Source organism: Branchiostoma lanceolatum, chromosome 19 (genome assembly GCF_035083965.1).
Source record: "Branchiostoma lanceolatum isolate klBraLanc5 chromosome 19, klBraLanc5.hap2, whole genome shotgun sequence".
Taxonomy (NCBI): Eukaryota; Metazoa; Chordata; class Leptocardii; order Amphioxiformes; family Branchiostomatidae; genus Branchiostoma; species Branchiostoma lanceolatum.
This window is the reverse complement of record NC_089740.1, coordinates 11,726,415-11,741,779: the sequence shown is the minus strand read 5'-3', so window position 1 is coordinate 11,741,779 and position 15,365 is coordinate 11,726,415. Positions and strand designations below refer to the sequence as shown.

The following is a 15,365-nucleotide window of genomic DNA, read 5'->3' as shown; positions in this document are numbered from 1 at the left end:
CAGTACAGGATGTGAACAAAAGCTTAGACGTTAAGGTTCACAAAAAAGATAATAACGTCATAGCTTGGACGGTTTTTCCAGAGCTATTTCCGCCATGGCTCCACAGGATGTAGACATAGAGTCATAGTCTCTGATGAATCGTCCTGTCTGTCTTCCATTTCCTGCTCAGACTTCGCCTGGCAGCCACGTGTTGAGATGGCGACAAGTTCGTCTTCTTAGACGGCATTGATCAACCCACGCTCTAACGGACAAAGGTCAAACAGCTCAAGTTTCCAATCCGATTTCACCAAGTGAAATCACAATTTCGAAGACATAAGTCTATCTTGCGTCAAGGGAATGGGTGACAACTCTCACCACAAGAAAATCATCTGCCTCTGTTCATATCATTGTTATTGAGATTTGATAAGTTTGAAGAAAGTAAATAATAGTGAAGTAAAATCTGTTATGAGGAATTATCCATACTGAAAGGTCTTGGGTTTCCCCTTTACGACGGCAATACATAAGCACAGTAGACATAATGAAACACATGTGGGCAATCCGATTCAAAATCACAATTGCACATAATATTGTATAATCTGCTGTTCTTTCACACAGACGGTATAGACTACTCTCCAAGCAGAGGTGGGTGAGATTGTGACCTTTTTATCATATGCCCGTTTTTTGTCCGCTATCCCACCAACGGAGCGGACACAAAACGGGGAATATGATAAAAAGGTCACAATCTTCCCCCCAACCTTTGCTTGGAGAGTAGGTATAGACTTGCGACAAGCAGATAAGTTACAAAAGTTCACCTCAAGAAGAAGTTTGTTTTCTTCTTATAAATGTTCCTTCTGTTGTTCCTGATCAGAAAGCTGCGTGAGAAAACCAGGATACTGCAAAGTAGAGGCACTTGTTGCTATGAGGAGCTAATCATATTGGCAGGTTTTGATCTCTATGTCGTCAATGGGTAATTCAAGCTTAAAGGGCCGAGTCGAATTCCCAAGAAATAACGCTCAGTCTGTCATCTCATTTCTATTTGACCATTGGGTCACCACGGAAGATCTGACAACCAGTTTTCTCACCCTTCTCGGTTTTCTGTCTTCTTTTGTTTCACCTAGTGCTGTGCCTAGGTACCTAGTGCTGTCCATTCTCTGATATTATTATGTTTGTAAGAACCCATTCTAAACCCATACTATACACTCTTGTATTAGGTAGACTAGCCCTTATATATATACATAGAACTGTAATTATATACCAGCCATACTTAGTACCTTGTACAATTGTTGCGCAATAAAATAATCACATATCACATATATTATTCTCCCATGTTTTCTGTTGCCTGCCCCCTTTTCTTCCTCCCTGGACGATTCCTTGCATGATAGTTTCGGCTAGTCCCGACGACCTTGACACGTGGCCGTACCACTTAGAAAGAAACCTCTGGGGCTAGACATTTTCAGGGTAAAGCCTCTTTCAGTGTAGGGCCTATCGTAATTGTCCCTTTGGTAAGGACAGGGCACGTTATGGATAAACTGGTCTTACCATTTTCTGCACCCCAGGGGCGTAGGGCAAAATACTGTCACTACTTGTAAAGTAAGTTCCACTTAATTGCCTGCCCAGGGAAATTATGTCTGAACTTGGTCTTGAGCCGGTCCAAACCAGTCTCTAACAGAATCCCATGGGTTACTGGAAAAATTCTCGGAATAAAATGGCCAGATGCACTGAAAGATTTGCAAGAGGAGCTAAAATCTGTGGCCAGCTAACTCCTCTGGCATGTTATTTAGTCTATTTGGACAATTTGTACTGATTTTTTTGTACTGATTCCAGCAAATGAGGACACCCTCTTGATAGTTATGAAAACTAAGATCACGTTAGTGAACACACACTATAAGCCTCGGATTCAGCTCTAACTTTGAGACAAAAAAAACTCTGAGGAAATTCTTCATAAAATAGATTTCAAAAGTCTTATCCTCGCACGATCGTGACAATCAATAGTAGGAAGGGTTATACATGATTGATGTTGCCTTTGCAGTAAAACATTGAGTCACACGTCAAATAAAACGTTGGGGTCTCCAGGTGGCGCGTCGCGGGGTGGGCGAGCTACAGATCCGGATAAACAAGATGATCTCTTGAGGCTGAGCCGCAGGCTACTCATTTATAACACAGAGGCGTTGGAGTAAGTTAAAGTGGTTCCAGCATGTTCTGAGAAGGCCTGGTACTGGATTTGGCATTGTATCAATTCTATTCTAGCTTTGTATTTGTATTGCATTGCATACCCGGTAAACCGCACCAAGGCGTAACACACCTGGTTTGTACTGAAGAGTACAAGCTGCATATCCGGACAGATTTATATGATCCACACACACCGAGAAGGACCCCTACTCTTTTCGATAAGTGTGTTGGGTTCTTTAACGTGCTTGAGGTGTGGCTCTCCTCAAACACGGGACCTCCATTTAACGTCCTATACGAGGGACGTCCCTAACCGAAGCTAGGTACTCATTTTCACCTGAGTAAAGTAGGGAAAGACGTGTAAAGTGCCTTTCCCAAGGGCACAACGTCAACGGGCTAAATCAGGGTTCTCTGGGTTCTGGGGCCAAACACCCTGCCACTACGCCACCGCGACGCCAACAGATTCAGCCCACACCTCTAATAGGCATTCAGCATGGAGGTAACCAGATAAGAGAACTGGAACTAGAATAGGGTGAATACCAATGTACTTTTGAAAATCTATCCAGAAGGTATCAAACAAAGTAAAAAGACAAGACAAAGTAGCAACTTCACGTCGCCGCTCGCACTCCATGAAAAAGTACATGAAAAGCCTTTCCTTGCCCGTAAATAACTCGTAAATAACTCGTAAAACTGATAACTACGTCGGCGTTGTAATGAAAGTTGATGAAATGGTTCTATATGCGTGCTTTAGCGTACAGCTTTTACATTTCTTGCTGCTTTATGATATTGAATGATTTTTTAAACCTACAAGTCGAAGTGAAGTCATTAAAGATAAAAAACTTAGAGAATCGGGCATTATGCGAGTACAAGTTCTTCAGTTCCACGTCTATACATCCCTTTACCAGCATTTGGCATCATGTATTTGCTGGGAATGACAAGAGTACATAGGCATCTGGCGGATATGCTGAGTACTGCACATTGGAAAAGGTATTTCCTCGCTCCCTATCATGAAAACGCTCTACTTTACTAAACAAACAAAAAGATGGCGCAGGCAAAGGAGATTCACACAAACACACACACACACAAACACACACACACACACACACACGCACACACACACATACATACACACACACACACACAAACACACACACACAAACACACACAAACAAACGCACAGACATACACACACACACACGCACAGAAATACACACGCACGCACAGACATACATACATACACGCACACACGCACAGACATACACACACGCACAGACACACACACAGACATACAAACACACACAGACATACACACCACATGAAACCAAACGAAAATGAAACCAAAGTAATACAAAATAAGAACAACTTTGTTGATATATTTCATGCATCTGACATTGCTTATAGGTAACACTCCTAATACTAACATACTATTGGCAAGGAATCTGTAGGGCACAATAACTTGAAAACAGCATCTATGTACAAATAAAGATACACACTTTGATGTTATGGCACTAACACCTTCCTGGTATTTAAAAACTCTATTGTAAAGTAAAATAAGAAGGGCTTCACACACCATATTACACATGCAAAAATCCCGGCTAAAATAAACACTTCATAATTTTCTGTATCTTTCAATACAAAAAAAAATAACGAAACGAAAACTACTTCCTAAAGGTGTAAGAAATTCTGTATGATACATACATCCAATTCAAGACACTAGGAAAGGTATTAAATGTATACAAAACCATTCCTATGCGCATCTGTACATAAAGAAACTTACATATTTTTGTCAAACAAAAAGAAAAGTTTCTGTCCTGTTCTAGGTAATACGTTGTTGATTTCACACATTTACTTGCTATCTTTTAGTATCATGTAATAATATTTTCTTGGCCACCCTCTTGAAAAATGTCTTCAAAATGCTGAAATCATCTGATAATATTTACACTCCTTCAATTCCTAAATACAGTTTAAAATTATACATTTTAGCAAGCTACTCTGCTCCTCTCAATCTGTTCACTTACTACTGCTGCTGTTACTTGTTTGTTATTTTGAATTCACGTTGATCATACATTGTATGATTACGGCGCACGCGTTACATGATGTTTTTCTCTATCTAGTAGCAAGCAAAGGCTATTCTTAGATCATATCTTATGTTCTTGTAGCTCTTGCTGCCAAGAGTGATTACCATTAGATCAATCCTTAGTCACAAAGTGGACTTCGGGCTGAGAGATAAAGTATCATATGTACATGTAATATCATCTATTACAATAACTAAGACATTTTCCTAAATAAGAGAAAATTGGTATTGGCAAGATATGGATGTTTTAGGGTGTGGCAAGTCGTTTGGTATGATATAATACTTAGCCGCCACCGCGTGCCTGCGAAGCTAGTGTGTCACGCCGAAAAATTGCTATTTCTGATGAACAATTCAGATTCACAGACCGCGAGTAGAGTGTTTACTTACAAGATTGTTTTACATGCGAGTCAATTATGAGGCGAACGACGAAAAAAGAAGACGAAGAGGAGAGTACGTTGACGGTTAGACATCCAGGTAACAAGATATGCCAAACAACAGTCACTGACGAAAGACAGCGGATGCTGTCTGAAACGTCTGATTGTTACAAAATTTTATCCAGTTGCTTGAGTAACTATTTTTGGCGTATCTTACTACCTGGATGTCTAACCTTCATCAACATACCAAATAACAGTTTCCCAAGAAATTTTCAAAGTTTTTTCCAGTTGCTTGAGTAACTGTTGCTTGGAGAATTAGAGAGTAAAACAAGGGAGAATGGATGAATAAGATTTAAAGGCGTTACATAGAGGCAAACGGGCTGAGCACCACTGCAGTAGGACCAGCGCAGCTGCATGAATTAAAGGCGTTACATAGAGGCAAACGGGCCTAGCAGCACTGCAGTAGCGACCAAAGCAGCAAACATGAACGTGCCGAGCAGGATCCTGTCAACCACGATGGCCAGCTGCTTCCATTCGTCGCTGCGAGCGTCGCGCGTGTCCTTCCGGTAATGGCGGGCGACGATGGTCTTCAGGTGAGCGATCATGGAGTCCAACTTCCGGTCCAGAAGGAGGAAGATCCGGCCACTGGTGTTCGAGTCTTTGCTCAGGGTGGTGATATTGTCGTTCGGCTCTGGCGTGGAGGAGATTTTGGGCGGCGGTTTGACCGGGCCCAGGTCGAGGGTTGGGTTGACGTTCTCGTAAACGCTCTTCAGATCCGGGTTCTCTGTCGTGCTGGCGGTCTTGTTGGACCTGCATCTGCGCATGTACAGGAGTGGGCGGAGCCACTTTGGGATGAGTTGCGGCATGGGGCCGTGGAAATGCAGGTTCATGGCGATGACGGTCGCCGCAGAGCTCAGGGTGACCACCACGATACTTATCCCAAAGAACTGACCTGTGGAAATATATTTCATGATACTTGAATCATTTTAATCCAGATCCCTAAGACTCTGATTGCACATGAAAATCTCAATTAAAAAGTAACACAGATTCCGAATGAGTAAAATGTAAGAGCCCTGAACTATGACGGACCTATGTGAAACAAGTGAGAACTTGATATTGAGGTAGATTTCGCATAGTATGATAATAGGCTTTTCAATTTCAACTTTTGCTTTCCCTTAACACTTTGTAGATGAAACTTTTAGAATATTCCCCAAATTGCAGCCACAACCAAATCGGCTGCTCCCCAGGAGTGTTGCCAAAAATACGTTCTCGTCTAATTTCAGAGCGTTTTTATGGTAGACTACAAAAGAGACACAGTTTGGACAATTCCAAATAATTTTCATACACAGCTTCCGTACCTATGAGAGGAATAGCTCTCGACGATGCCGGGAGTTTGTCGCTGACGATCTGCGCGAAGACCACGAGAGACAGCAGCATGGTGATTCCCAGGGACAGCTTCTCGCCCGAGTCCATGGGCAGGCAGAACCCCAGCACGGCCAGCAGAACCAGCACGATGCACGGAGCCACCATGTAGAAGTTGTAGAACAGCGACTTCCGCTTAATCCTGCAAAAATGAAGAAAAAACAACTTATGTTAACAATTGCAATCCGTGTGGCAGTTGTGGTAACAAAGGTCAAGTTCGAAAATGATTCACATGGCGTTTTTCTACAGTACTGCAGCGGGATGTGTACGCATGTCTGTGTGCACGTGTTTTGAAATTCAACGAAGTGGGAGTGATGTACCTTGTGTGCCAAACTTAAAACTATTCTTATAATTGGTATCTTATTTGGCACATTCTCATCTTGATTTTTAGAAGTTTTAGAACAGCGACTTCCGCTTAATCCTACATAAAAATATGATAATATTTAGTTACCTGTTTTGTTTATTTAGAATACAAATTGTATGTCACTGTATGTTCGTAAATCCAAGGTAAACATATCTTTATAATCGCGAAAGAAAGATGCTGGAATGACATCTGTAACGTTTGGTATTTTCATATTGTAATCCAGAGGTATAAATTGAATTAAATGTTTATTCTTCAATTTCCTGGATGACTAATATTCACAAACGAATCTTTACAATTGAAATCTTTAATATCCAACGAAGTCTGTGAGTGGGAGTGATGTTGTACCTAGTGTGTTAATCTTAAAACCGTTCTTAATTGGTATCACATTTATCACATTCTCATCTTAATTTTTACTGCTAGATTCAAAGAGGATTTGCTCAGGTACATTTTTTTCTCATTTCAATGTTCGTCTATATTGATAATCATCAACATGGCGGACCGTAAGCTACATCATAGTCACGTGACTGCAAACAGCCAATAGCTTTGACAGAGACCAAATCACCTGATGTGGTACGTCACATCCGGGTAGGGTTCCGGACAGCACCCATAGATGATCACGTTTCGCACTGCTTGCATTTCTGGGGAGGAGGGGAGGGGGAAGAATAATGACAAGAGTCTGAGACAATAAATACCCGTCGTGGATAAGGAAAACTTAATTCTGTTTCCTAATTATAGTTTCATTGATGGCATATTCTATTTCATAAGTAATGGCAGGTTGTGCTTGTGCTGGATCTCTATGATCGTTCTTTCTTGTTTATCTGTCATCAGAATACTAATGTTACTAGTTACATTCAAAATACCTTTATTAGAGCAGCATGCTATATATATATATATATATATATATATATACCTGTACATCTATACATGAGGCCCTGACAACAGAACCACTGTGAAATACTCACCAAGCATCTGCCATTCCTCGCTTTCGATGAGATTATTGAGGTCTCCTACCGCTGTTCTGTTGTAGAGGTCAATGGCAAAACCATCGTAGGTCCATGAACCAAACGTCAGGAGACATTCCTGGAGACAAATTTAGAATTTTATGAAAGAATTTGAGAAACGCATGGTTTGAAATTGAATTGTCCAGAAATCGATGATATTCCACAAAGTCAAAGTCTGAATAAGACTAGCACCACACAACATTGAAGATACTGGATGCTTGCATGGTTCAACAGTACATACTTGTTTGTCGTACGGAAAGTACGTGATGTCGACTACACAGGAGCTCTGAATCGTGGTGGGATAGTTCCAGTTGACACTCCCATCGCTGTAGATCACGGCGTTCGTGTCCGGGGTGTCAGCATACCCCTCCTCGAACCGCCTGTGTATCAACAACAACTGGTTTATCATTCATTCCCGACATTCAACGCGCAGAACTCTCACTGGTAGCAGAAGTCTTTGCGACAGCGCATGCGTACTTGTCAACTATTGTCACCCCTCCCCTTTTCAACAACTGAAGTAAAAGACTTAGAGAGGTCACTGATATGAATAAAACTACTCAGGTGGCCGTGGAAAAAAACAGACAGATATACAAGCTAAGGGAACGTTTTGAACAAATGCGGATGAATATACAATAACATGTATTTGCGTAGGCTATCAGATTCAAGTCCAAGTTTCAAGATTTTTACCTGTTGTAAAGTACAATGTCTGGTCTCCAGATCTGGTTGCTAGGAATACGGATGGCCGACAGTCCGTTGTACTCAGACGCATTCCACGTCAAATACTCATCCTTCCAGTACTAAAAAAACGGGGGAAATGAGACAAAGACGCTGTTTAATAACCGTGTAATGACAATCTGTATTATCTCTAGACAATCCTGCCATTGATTTATGAAGTATATGGTATCATGTATGCTGTGGAAAGTGTTATTGAGATACTTAACATAGTTGATGCAAGACATTGGACTAAATCCTAGTCATCTATAAGACAGTATCACAATGTATTACAGTTGCCGATATGTAAGATTCATATTCTACTGTGCATTATCGTTATCACTATCAAATACTTAACAACGTTCAGATATAAAACTCTCTACTTTACGTTCAGATATAAAACTCTCTACTTTATTTTGGAAAAGAGATAATACGTTGCGAGAGCTTAACAAGAAATGTGATATCTTACGTGTCTGAGCCATATATTGGTCTTCAACTCTTGTCGCTTGGCATCCTGTAGTCGTTAGAAAAGGCCAAAAAAAAGTTGGCATATTAACCATCTATTGTAGATGTACACATGTAGCTAGTACAGACTGATTACTAGGCTAAAAAGTCTACAATATGGATGAAAATAAAGAAAATTTGGCATTAGTGACTAAAAGATTCGGTAACACCGGAAAAGTACAATTGCAATGGTTTTCACGTCTGTGTCCACTTCAATTAATTCGTTATCTATATTTTTTGCCATGTACTTTGACGATAAGAGGTCTTTTTCTAAGCTAAGGTCTTGAGAACTGAAAACTATACGTTGATATCAATTTGGCATCAGTGATTCGTTTAACCTTCTCCCTGCTGCCTAACTCTGTAACCAATAGAGAATGGGGTACCAAACGGCTACTTCAGTGTGATAAAGGTTAATGAAAATGTGAGTAGGAGGTAGAATTTGAATAGTCACGGGGACGGACGGAAGGACCACTGTGCCAGTTAACGAGTGTACGCCGTTGTCCTCGTTACATAAATAGCCGGACTGACATTTGAAACGTGTCTGGCTACCTTACACAGCCGCCAACCGAGTAGAACACAGCCATAGCGGTAGTCAAACAAACGTTATGGTATTCTAGCTTTGGGAATCCAGCTTCACATGACTGCCTGCAAAAGAAGCTACGCCTTCGCAATGGATATATAGTCACAGTGGGTCATAGCAATGAATCGATACTAAATCAGGCGAAAATTGATCTTATACATTCAAAACGCATCATGTAAACAGCTTAAAATCATTGAAAGAAAGTGACTGTTTTATCTTGTTTTTGTCGTCTTTTGTCTTCTCTTTTTTGACGAATGAGGACAAAAGCTTGTCTGTCAAGAGACGGTACGCCAGGTGCCTTTGTCATGTAGCCTGCCCCGGGAGGTAGAGTAAACTGTACGTGCTGTTTAGAATCTCGTCGAAGAGAAGGCGGTTCAATGAAAGACGCTTCACGGCAATGTTATGAAAGACAACACTTGCGGTTGGTATACCTCATTGTCAGAAGCTCCAATATTTCAACAAAAACATGTTTGACATTTTGTAGTTTTCGTCTCCTAGGCATTGTTATTTTGATCTACTTTCAATGCCCAATAGGACTGCATTGACAAATCAACTACCGACGAAATGTGATATGTTAAAATCTGCTTGTAGCCATAAAAAGGTTTGTCATACGACTTTCAGATCAGGTGTGTCACACACTTCTGCTCACGTCTGAAGCTTTATCATATTCGCCAAAAAGGTTATGTTTTTGGTAGTTTTGTTTGTAGCAGTGTTTTTTGTTTGAACAGCATAGCTCAAGAAGTTAGGGATGGTTTGTTTCGAACCAATACTGTGTACCTATACCATTTGCTTGCAAATATTAGATACCATGACACTCTATATAAACGTGTTATTAACCACGGTTAACCAAAAGATGAACTTATCATACATTTTGTATATTCTCTCACCCTGTAGAAAACACGAATATTGAATTAAGACGGTAGCAGCATCAAACAGTAACGAAATGCTCACATATCATACATGTATAAACACTGATAACAACATATTTCCTAATGATTGAATTAAAGAGAAAATCTTATGATGAGATTTTTTTAGTGCTCTGCTACTTTAAAATCAAGATATACGTCATAATACAAAGTTTATTGCAAAGAAATGCCCGAGGGCCAATTGCAAGTACAAATAACACATGTTATAATGATAAATACAATTATTGTATTAGGGGCTACATCCATTATTATGCTACATGCTAAAATATACAGTACTTACCAAGTCAATTAATTGTGAGAGCGCGAGATCGAGCGTTACCCTGACGGCGTTAGTGGAGTCCAGAACGGGCCTGGACTCGGGGGTGTAATCCTGCAACAGGTGATTGATTAAGGACGCTTCGTTCAGATTCTGCTGCTGACAGAACACTGGAAGGAAAAAAAAAGAGCACAGAAACTGTCATTGAAGTAAAACTAGCTAATGATTTGGACTTTCTACATGCGCGTTGTTGTGTATGTTTATGCCACTTTGGCAATAAGTAGTACATTCTAATTGAAAAAGCAAAATAGATGCATGAACGGTAAAAGTTTTTTGTACTGATATTCTAGACTATACTAGTACACATTTTTGTATAACACATGGCGGAACCACATCTTGTACACTATACTAGTACAGTGTATGTCACTTTTTTACAGTTTGCATTATCTGTTATCTGCGAAAAGTACCGTGAGGTCTTAGAATTTGGTAATTTCAACCCCCTGAAAGCACCGATCTTCATAGAGTTAGGACCAGAAAATCTTCGATGATGGTGGGATATTTTACTGATAGCTTTGATTGCCGACTTCGTAACGTATCCAATTCCGGACCCCATGGTGGCATTTCAATCAACAATGATTGACACGAGAGGGACATATTGCAGAAAACCTGTCAACAAGGTTAATTAGTTGTCCTTCTCTTACCCTCTTTGTGTCTTGACAAATAAGCATGCTGTATCAATGAATAGACACTATCGTTGAAACCCCCGTCGTAGGCTGTTTGGTTGTTTGTTTTTTAAACAACTAACAAAGTTTTCCTGACGAAACTCGGAGTAAACTCTACGTACTAGCTTCGGAAAAAAGTCCGCCTGACTGGTCGACTCTGCTACTATGAATAGAATTAAAAACATAAGCAATGCAACAGGGTCTTTCTCTTTTTTTTTAACGTTAAAAGCATTATAGAGACGTATATAGTTTAGAAAAGTTGTCCAAGTTGAAAAGAGGTAAACAGTATTCTGGCTTTAGGTCACCGCTCTTGACAGATTTTACATCTAGCATAGCTTAAACCATAATGGTAAAACGTGCTCTCATAGCCCGGAAAGCTTCTTTCGGTGCGACATAAGCACTTGAACAGTGTGTGAGGTTTTTGTAGTTCCACTAAGCGTTCTTCAGCACTAGAAAAATGGATCTATTCGGTAACGTAACTAGAGCGTTCACGTAAAGAGGATTAACTCGCTCGAGGCGTTGGCTTCACTGAACGTATCACAAACAGTTCTTCATAATACTACATCATACATTCTACTCGTACCGAGGTCACAAATTTCAGTTGTTGTTTTTTTGCCATGGAAAGTCTTCAACGAAACTGCGATAGATTTAATGAATGACTTTCTATATGCCCAACGTGATTTGTTTTAAGAAGTTTTAGTTTTCCTTGATCAACGCGTTCGCATAACGTTTTGGGGTGGCGTTGTCAACAAAGATCAGAGAAGTAGCCATCGTGTGATAAAGAAGAAAAAAAACGTGTCAAATAGAATAAAACACATGCTGTACAGTTTACCATAGATTTCTAGCTTTATCTAGTTAGTGTTTCATTCTCATTAATCATTCCGAAACAGACAAAAATTGAAAAGTTTTGATTTCATTTTAGCAAGTCAACTTTTTGCTACGTTTGCTCAAGGACATTGTAATCAACACAACTTCTTGGTTTGTTTTAACCTTTTTGCAAACACCAACGGTTTTCTTTGTATCGGAATCCACCACAGCTAGCATTCTCATTCTCCAAGCAGAGGTTTCAATCGGGGGGCTAGAAGTGCCTGGGATTTTTAATCCCGGACACTCCTAGCCCCCCCCGATCGAAACCTCTGCTTGGAGAATAAGCATCCTGCCTTCTTCTCCTAACAGTGTCACATTTTGTTTAGTGCTGGTTACTCTAGGTCAGAAAAGGGGAGATGCTTAATAGAATTATGCCGAATAATAGATTTGAAGGCAAGTCGTTAAACGTATTAAAGATCTATTCACAACGACCACCACATGCATTGGAGTAAAGTATATACAGAAGGGAAAAACGAAATACTACCAAAAAGTTTGTTGCACATCGCTACTAGCATTTCAATAATTCTCTTTTAAAGGAACGTTTATATGCTTTAAGAGCCCTTTGTCGTTAAAAGGAAATGTTTTCAACGCTACATTAATCATTTCCTGACATGGGTAAACAGCCAGGTGATATATACTTCACATCAACGTCCACCACACCCCACAGGTGACATTCTTCTGTCAACTCGAGGCTTTTTACCGTTTGCAGACGGCGTGGGACCGTAGTGGGTCGGCAGCATACACCGCGTGTTTGAAGCTTCTCTTAAGTCTTAACAGACAGGCTCTCTTTTGTTCGCGTTATCACAACCATCTCAACGATGTATAAAACGACATATCGCGAGAGCTCGGTACTATCTCTATTCCGTTATCTCCCCTTTTAAAGATGTGATGAAACGTCAGGAATTGTTTTTTCAACGTAGTTGCAAACATATCTTGTCTTGGGAATCGAACACAAGCTATACACACATTGTGTCTTTGTCTTTGCTTTGTAAATAGAATAGTTGTTCCGTGAAAAATTTCCTTTTAAAGAGGCGTGTCGTCGACAAACAAAACGCTTCTAGACCAAGGCTACCTTACATCATTGTACCTGTACCCTTGACATGGATATGATTAGATTACGTAAGGTAATGTGGGGGCGCTTTTAATCTTCTCGTCGCTATGGCTACGCCGGAGCGTCTCTGGTTTCATAGACACACTTCTTACTCAGGGTGCATTACGACTCAGATCAAAACACGCCGTACATCGCACGAGTTAAATGTCATTCGAGCTGTGTAACCTTTCTGTACATTTTTGACATGTTTATAGAACAAAAAAGGGAAACTAAAGGGCGGAGTTTTTCATCATTTAAGAGCGCATAGTTACCAGGAATTATAAACTGGTAGAAAATAGAAATGTTGGTTAAAAGAAATACACATTCAAATGTTGAATTTGGTCGACTCTAAGTTGCGTATACCACGATCGTAATGACAACATGACATAAAATATCTGGAAAAAATTGGTTATAACATCATTGCCGACGAAATTGTGTCGCTAGTGGGTACATTGTAGTTGTTCATACCAATTGATGTACATAAATCAATGATATTTTATGTGAAGGACCAATATTGTATACTTTTCTTTGTCAATCATGAAAGACCAAAGTTAGAGTAAAACCTGAGATATTGACGTAGCTGTACTTGTTTAGATATTGCTGTCATCTTCTACTTGCTACAATATGTTCGCATAACAAGTTTTGAAAACAAGGACTATTGTGAAGAGTGCTTCCGAAACAGCTGCGAATACAAATCACAAACACGGAGAAACATACCGAACTCGTGTAGCGTTAAGAAGTACTATTCGAAAATAGAGATTTTAGAAATGGAAAAGTCTCATTTAAGCTGTTTTTGTCTCTGTTAGATATGACCTTCACGTTTTGTGAACCACGCAAAACATGGCGGAACTTTTCAAACGTTACGGACGATCTAGATCGTTACGTAAATCTAATTACTAGGCAACATGTCATGGGAGACCACATTTTGTTGGTAACTTCAAAACACTCTTTGGAACCATTCCCAAACATTTACAATATACCTTATGTAAGGCTTAGGTTCAATACAATTTACAGTTGTTTTACAACTATCAACCAAGCAAGGGTAAAGTATACTTTCATGATTCCCTGAGTTTTAGTGAAGTGTCGGTAATTTAACGCAAATTTCACTTCCCATGAAAGCAGCCTTGATGACATGCATAGCAGTTAGTATAGCTTTTAGTATAACCTACAAAAATGTTAGCAAAATGTTGAGATTTACCTTGCTATTTTTTCTATTGAAATCTTGTACTCGCTCGAATAAAACCAGATGCTGTACACTACAATGTACGAAAAAAATACAGAACGTGTTCACCTGTGCCCCTAAAACAAAAGCGATTACGCAAGACGAAAGGAATGTACAAATACACACTTAATTGCTCCCAATGGTGCAATCTCTTTAAAAAAGAACAAGATGCCCTCGGCGACTTGAAATTATACTATGAAATATAACATTAAGTGTAATACCGGGGCGCAAGTACTGTGCTGTTGTGTCAGCATGGCCATTTGTAAATGGTAGTTTGTCTTCAAGCATGAAAAGTCAGAGACCGTGGAAGCTTTCTCACGCGGAAACCAATAGGTACACTGACGTTTAGCAAGACATTTCAAGACAACAACCAACACAAAAGACAACTACCTACGACAAAATAGTAGTTCTTGGTAGCTGCGTTGTCTTTTTGCACAGTGGTATTCAAGATTTCTTCTAGTTCCCTTACCGGTTTAGCGTGACTACCTTCTTAACACGGTCTCCGCAACCGCACACCTTTGACAAGAAGTCATAACAAGTTCTTACCGGTAGTTAGAAGACAACTCGCAGCGATTACGATACTCCAATGCCTTTGAAACATCTTTAACGTACTCTGTCGATCTCCCAAATAGCAGGTATCGTATGAGGTCCGTTTTAAGTATGGAAGATCCGGAGTTCGGTCAACTGTGTCGAGTGGTGAGCCTTTTCAGCCCTATTCAGCGTTGAGAGCTCAGGTAGGGTGCATTGTTTGGTTAGTGTGTTGTGGTACAAGACCTCCGGTTGGCCGGTGAGATAATAGAGTCAAATAAGCCCGAACGACCACGTGCCCCCAAGGGCGTAACCAATTCAACTGGTGGTTGTCTTTTTTGTGCTTTAAACAATTGACTATTGCTGGAACAAAATTAGAAAACACAACACTACATCATACGGTAGAACGAAGCAGTTTTAGAAGTTCAGGTTTCGCTAGATTATAGCACATGGCTCTTTATTGGGTGTTTAACTAATGACATTCCTGAGTGTTGCCAAAAATGATTACTCAAGCAACTGGATAAGATTTTGAAACAGTCAGACGTTTCAGACAGCATCCGCTATCTTTCGTTAGTGACT

At 40.1% G+C, this 15,365-nt stretch overlaps 1 protein-coding gene across 1 annotated transcript; it reads right to left on the bottom strand.

Moving 5' to 3' along the window:
• Positions 1-4,960: 4,960 nt before the first annotated feature.
• LOC136425651 (neuronal acetylcholine receptor subunit alpha-10-like) lies at positions 4,961-15,101 on the bottom strand. Its single transcript, XM_066414576.1, has 9 exons — positions 14,805-15,101; positions 10,382-10,527; positions 8,561-8,605; positions 8,068-8,177; positions 7,622-7,760; positions 7,342-7,459; positions 6,942-7,017; positions 5,952-6,157; positions 4,961-5,545 (listed from the first exon to the last, which is right to left on the bottom strand). Exons 1-9 carry the CDS (start codon positions 14,857-14,859, stop codon positions 5,022-5,024), a joined length of 1,419 nt encoding a protein of 472 aa, XP_066270673.1. The 5' UTR covers positions 14,860-15,101; the 3' UTR covers positions 4,961-5,021.
• Between the last annotated feature and the right edge of the window lie 264 nt (positions 15,102-15,365).

Excerpts from the sequence above, each read along its gene's own strand:
- LOC136425651 (XM_066414576.1), bottom strand. The coding sequence starts at position 14,859 with ATGTTTCAAAGGCATTGGAGTATCGTAATCGCTGCGAGTTGTCTTCTA. Across the intron at positions 10,528-14,804 it reads GAGTTGTCTTCTAACTACCG|TGTTCTGTCAGCAGCAGAAT; the intron begins GTAAGAACTTGT and ends TTTTCCTTCCAG. Across the intron at positions 8,178-8,560 it reads CCAATATATGGCTCAGACAC|TACTGGAAGGATGAGTATTT; the intron begins GTAAGATATCAC and ends CCGTTTTTTTAG.